The 5,293-nt window shown below is 32.1% G+C and overlaps 1 protein-coding gene across 2 annotated transcripts; it reads right to left on the bottom strand.

Annotated features, from left to right (window-relative positions):
- Window positions 1-258: 258 nt before the first annotated feature.
- LOC120088672 (CBL-interacting serine/threonine-protein kinase 10-like) lies at window positions 259-2,800 on the bottom strand. Of its 2 annotated transcripts, none has more exons than XM_039046090.1 (2): window positions 2,642-2,800; window positions 259-2,287 (listed from the first exon to the last, which is right to left on the bottom strand). In XM_039046090.1, exon 2 carries the CDS (start codon window positions 1,872-1,874, stop codon window positions 453-455), a length of 1,422 nt encoding a protein of 473 aa, XP_038902018.1. In that variant the 5' UTR covers window positions 1,875-2,287; window positions 2,642-2,800; the 3' UTR covers window positions 259-452. The 2 variants fall into 2 exon arrangements, with proteins under 2 accessions (XP_038902018.1, XP_038902019.1); XM_039046091.1 differs by having other exon boundaries at window positions 259-2,273; window positions 2,642-2,797.
- Window positions 2,801-5,293: the final 2,493 nt, after the last annotated feature.

Here is a 5,293-nt window from a genome sequence, read left to right as displayed (position 1 = left end):
CAAAGTTTATATCTCATCAGAAAAATATCTCATGATGTATAAAGTTCACGGGTTTCACTTACATTAGAGCAGGCTTTTGTTTACTCCTGCTTCTGAGCTTGTATCACTCATTGATATGATGCCTCTTTGATCAATCAGACAAGATTTCAGTCTGCTTAATGTCAAGAGACAGATTCTATATGTATTAATTGTTAGGACAGTTAAAGTAAGACGAACGAAACAACGTAATTTGTGTAATGATTGGCAACAAGATGTTGATAGAGTAAAAGATATAAGAAGCTGATTATAGATCTTGAAATTTTGTTATGATAAGAGCTTATTAGAATGTAGTTCAACTTTGGTGGATGAACAAATGTACAAAGAAGTATGTCAATAGTACAAGTCGGGAGACTTTGTCGTTTAAGATCCTTGCAAACCCAGGCTTTGTGAGTTGTGTTTCTTTAAGCTGGCTGCTACTGCGGTTGTGATGCTCGCTCTTGCTCGGTATAAGGATCTCGAACCCGATCCTGTGGTTCAAGAGACTGAGACTGAGGCTGAGGATTTTGTTGCTGCTGCTCCTGCTCTCCTCGCCAAACCCATACAATATCCTGTAGAGCTGGCCTTATGTCCTCTTTCAATATCTTCTGATATTCCAATGTGTCTCCATTCGATTTTTTCATTTCCACCAAATAAAAAGATGGAGTAACCTCAAAGATCTCTGTATCAATGGATAGTACCCCCTTTTTCCCCTCTGTTAGTGCCTCAAACTTCAATAGGCCTGCTTCCTTCTTCTGCACTCGAAACCGAAGAAGTTTAGCCATTTCTTCTAGTTTTGAGAGAATAACAGAGGCTGGTTTTCTACACGTAAACAATGTCTCTTTCTTCTTTGAATTGTCTTCAAATAAACTGCATAAATTGAACCCCGCGGAAAGGGAGATGATATCGAAAGCATTCAAAGTTGGAGGTCTATCTGGCTCTTGATTTCCATCTGCTGGCTCACTTCTCTGAGATGGTCCAGAAACAGCTGCTGCATCTTCGGATGCTACAGCATTGCTTTCTATTCCACTTCTTACATTCTTAGACCTCAATCCCTTTTTGAACCAAGAACTTTGTCTTATCATTGCTATTGAAGTCCTAGTAGTGGGGTCTGGATCAAGCATCCTGCTAAGCAGCCGCCGCACTTCACGAGGGAACCAACTAGGGCATTTATACTCTGCTTTTCCGATCTTCCGATACATCTCCATCAAATTCGAATTGTGGAATGGGAGATAACCTGCTAATAGGACAAACAAAACTACTCCACAAGACCAGATATCAGCTTTTGCACCATCATAGCCCTTCCTATTGATGACTTCAGGGGCAACATAAGCCGGTGTACCACAAGTCGTGTGTAGCAACCCATCTTGACGCTTGGACTCGGCTAAAGCACTTAAACCAAAATCAGACACCTTAAGATTCTCATTTTCATCAAGCAGTAGGTTCTCTGGCTTTATATCACGGTGATATACTCCCCTACTGTGACAAAAATCAACAGCATTGATTAACTGATAAAAGTATTTCCATGCAACATCCTCCTTCAGCTTCCCTTTAGCAACTTTGTCAAAGAGCTCACCACCTTTAGCATATTCCAAAACAAAGTAGATCTTAGTCTTGGTAGCCATAACCTCATATAGATGTAGAATATTAGGATGTCTAACAAGTCTCATAATAGATATTTCACGCTTAATCTGATTGATTAGCGAAGCCTTCGTAATCTTTTCTTTGTCAATCACCTTAATAGCCACGCTTTGATTGTTTACTGTATTCCTCGCATAATATACCTTTGCGAAGGTTCCTTGGCCGAGCAATCTCCCCAATTCATATCGTTGAACCATCACACTCGCCTTATTCTCCATCCCAATCTATTAAATCCTAAAATAGAAAAAAGCACAAAATACAATATCCTAATATCGGTTGGATCAACAATGCAGAACTTAATTAACAAATTGATGCTCAACCATCCTCGCATAAATCAAGCAACGACAGAGTAGGTGTTTGCACTCCACTATAACTTGCCGGTAAATCGAGCGTTTTAAAGAAGAGATCAGGAGGGGATTCCTGATTTATGACACTGTTTTCCTCTAATGCAAAAGAAGACAATTCAAGTGCATGTGAACAACTATAGATGTCTGAGAAAGAATTGTGAAGGATAAGAGTCATTTTTCGGCATTCCCCGGAAAAACCAGAGATTTGGAGCAGCACTGGTTTCTCTTTAATGGAGATCAACCACCATAGCCCGGCCTTAAGCCCCCTGGCTGCAAAGGGAAATCTGCAACCATTCAAATCAATGAACTCCCAAAAAAGAAAAGATTACAAGTATTCATATACATAAAACTAAGCTAAAAAACGGCTATACAATCAGAATCACAACCAAAAGCCCAACAGGAATTTGGAAAAAATCAAATTCTCAATCTGTAAAGCTATTAGAAGTCTTCAAATATAACAATCTACAACTTCTCCCTTCATCATATTAGAATTTCATTAAAATTCTGATACAACAACAGTAAACTGAAGGAAATTAAAATCAAAGAACATGAAACAAAGAAATTAAGCAAATTGGGAGTCCATACATTTCTTAATTCTCCAAAACCCTTAGAAGAAAAAGTTGAGAAAAAACAATTACCGTTTTGGTTAAGCGAAAAGTCGGCTCTTAGAATGAGAAAATCTGTTAGCACTGAATCAGAAAAATCTTGGGATCGAGGATTAATGGAGAGGATTAAGATTGAAGGTTTGGCTTTAATTTCAAAATTTGGAAAAGACAATAAAAATTGATTTTTCAGCGTAATGTATAAATGGAAATTAAGAAGAGCTCGACTCGACCAACCCGCCTTTAGGGCTGGGGTCATATACGGATAGGTCCACGTGCTTCCCATGTGGAACTCCCTTATGATCGCAATACGTGTTTTCTAGTCATTTGATCCAACGGCTCATCTTTAATTTTCCAATGGCTTACTAGCTTAGCACGCTATCAAAGGGAAACTTTTTCTTAATTAAAAATTGGGAAAATATCTATTTATACATTAAAATTGGGGAGTTGAGTTAATTTCTATTTTTGTTGCTTTTATTTGAGATTTATAATTTTATAGGCTTTAGAAAAGTCCCACATTTAAATAGTTATAATTATTAATTTATAGTTTAAATTAATATCATTCTAAAATTTTAAAAATAGAAAATGGTATTTTTAAAAAAAAGATATTTAAGAATAATTGGTTAAATTATACTACCATATTTTTAGTTAATTTTAGTTCCAAAATTCAAGTAACTGTATCACAGTTTTATACTTTAGTTAAGATCGACAATTTAAGAATAGTTCAATCAATCAAAACAATATATTATCAACTAAAAAATCAGAAATTTAAATCTCTACCTCACATGTTGTGAGAACTAAAAAATGATCTCTTATTGTTGAATGTAATTTAACCATACATTAGCAGTCTCTAATGTATGTAATTAAAAAACTAATACTCTAATATTAAGACATGGAAGGCTTTTTTTATTTTTTTTATTTTTTTTATTTATAACAGTGTGTTTTATCCGTTTATTTTGAGAGTTTTTTTAATTTTAATTTATATACTTTTAAAATATTCAATTTCAATCTTTATATTTTTAGACAGTATTTTAACTCTTTTTTAAAATATAACATGTCAAGTAAGAATACGGTGAAAGGTTAAATTGATGGACAATACTAAATTAACTACATAAAAAATTGAACTATATTAAAAAAGATAAAAGGGATTTGGGTGGATTTTTCTGGAAAATAAAATAGATAAGTAGAAAATGGATTTACTTTAGTGGTTTAGGAGTTTGAAAACTCACTCACTCATCTCTCTTTTATACACAATTTGTTCTCTTTTACTTGAAAAGAGACTCAATTTTTCATTAATTCTTATCCAATTTAAACAAATATTCTTATCTAGTCAACATAAAACACCTACTCATTGCCATTTCTTGCCACTCCTATATAAAACATGTTAGGTAACAAATTCCTTAGCCCTTCAAAATATGGGTTTAAAAAAAAAAAATCGACAATACTCGAAAAATCGATCAATCTAATTCAATTTGTATAATTTGAATTGGATTATCAACTCTTTTGAATTGGATTGGATTCAAATAAATAAGAAAGTTATGAATTGGGTTGCTTCATGGTTCACCTAAAAGAATTCAACCCAACTCAAAATTATTATAAACTTTAAAATGTATACATATATTTTTTTACTTACGATACATTTAGATATACATATATTTATTTTAGTTTTATTTAATTTCATTAGTTTTTTTTGGATAATTCATTCTCAACAAACTCTTAAAAATAGTTTTTTTTAGCACTTTGAAAAGAAATTTTCACTATATAAATTGAAACTGTGTTAATCTTAATTCAATATGTGAAAATAATTAAATCAAATTTTTAAATATTAACATTTTCTTTCCTTTTAGAATAAAATTTTTAATAAATGACCTGAGTAACGTGGTTATTTAGGTGGAATAAATTTATAACTCGAACAATTGGGTTGAGTCTAAAAGGTTCTTCAATCCAACTCAACCCAATCCATGATAATTTTTGGAAAAACTTCAAATAAATAACCAAAATATTCTCATTCAGTTTTTGAAATGATACCATTATTAGTTCAAGATTTTAATTGATTCAACGATATACTAGTTTTATTTCTAACTTTTATTTCTTTTTTTCTTTTTAGATTTATAAGAGAACTATCTCATATATAAATAACATCTAAAATGATATAAGTAAAAGTGTCGTTCTCTTTAATCCATAAAGATCAAACACTCACACTCCCGGACCATACATTTTGGTCAAATCATGAACCTATCAATTAAGCAACAACTTGTCCCACCCATGAATAAATATTTCGTAGTAGCCTCATTAGACTATACATCATCCCACACTAATTGTTCACTTTCAATTTTGTGTCCAGGTGTCCAAACTTATAATACCTTTGTATACTTTTAATTTTGTTTCTAATAATTATTAAGGCTCTGTTTAGTAACTATTTTCTTTTTTGTTCTTATTTTTTAAAATTCAGCCTATTTCATCCACATTTTTTACAATAATTTTAAGTATAATTGTTGAATTATTAGCCAAATTTAAAAAAACAAAAATAACTTTTTGAAAGCTACTTTTTTAGTTTTAAAAAATTGACTTGGTTTTTTAAACCATCGGTGAAAAGTAGATAACAAAGAAAGAAATTTGGAAGTGAAAGTAGTGCCCATAGCCTTAATTTTCAAAAACAAAAACAAAAAACAAAATGATTATTAAACG

This window comes from Benincasa hispida, chromosome 10, assembly GCF_009727055.1.
Source record: "Benincasa hispida cultivar B227 chromosome 10, ASM972705v1, whole genome shotgun sequence".
Taxonomy (NCBI): Eukaryota; Viridiplantae; Streptophyta; class Magnoliopsida; order Cucurbitales; family Cucurbitaceae; genus Benincasa; species Benincasa hispida.
This window is presented reverse-complemented; position numbering and strand designations above follow the sequence as displayed.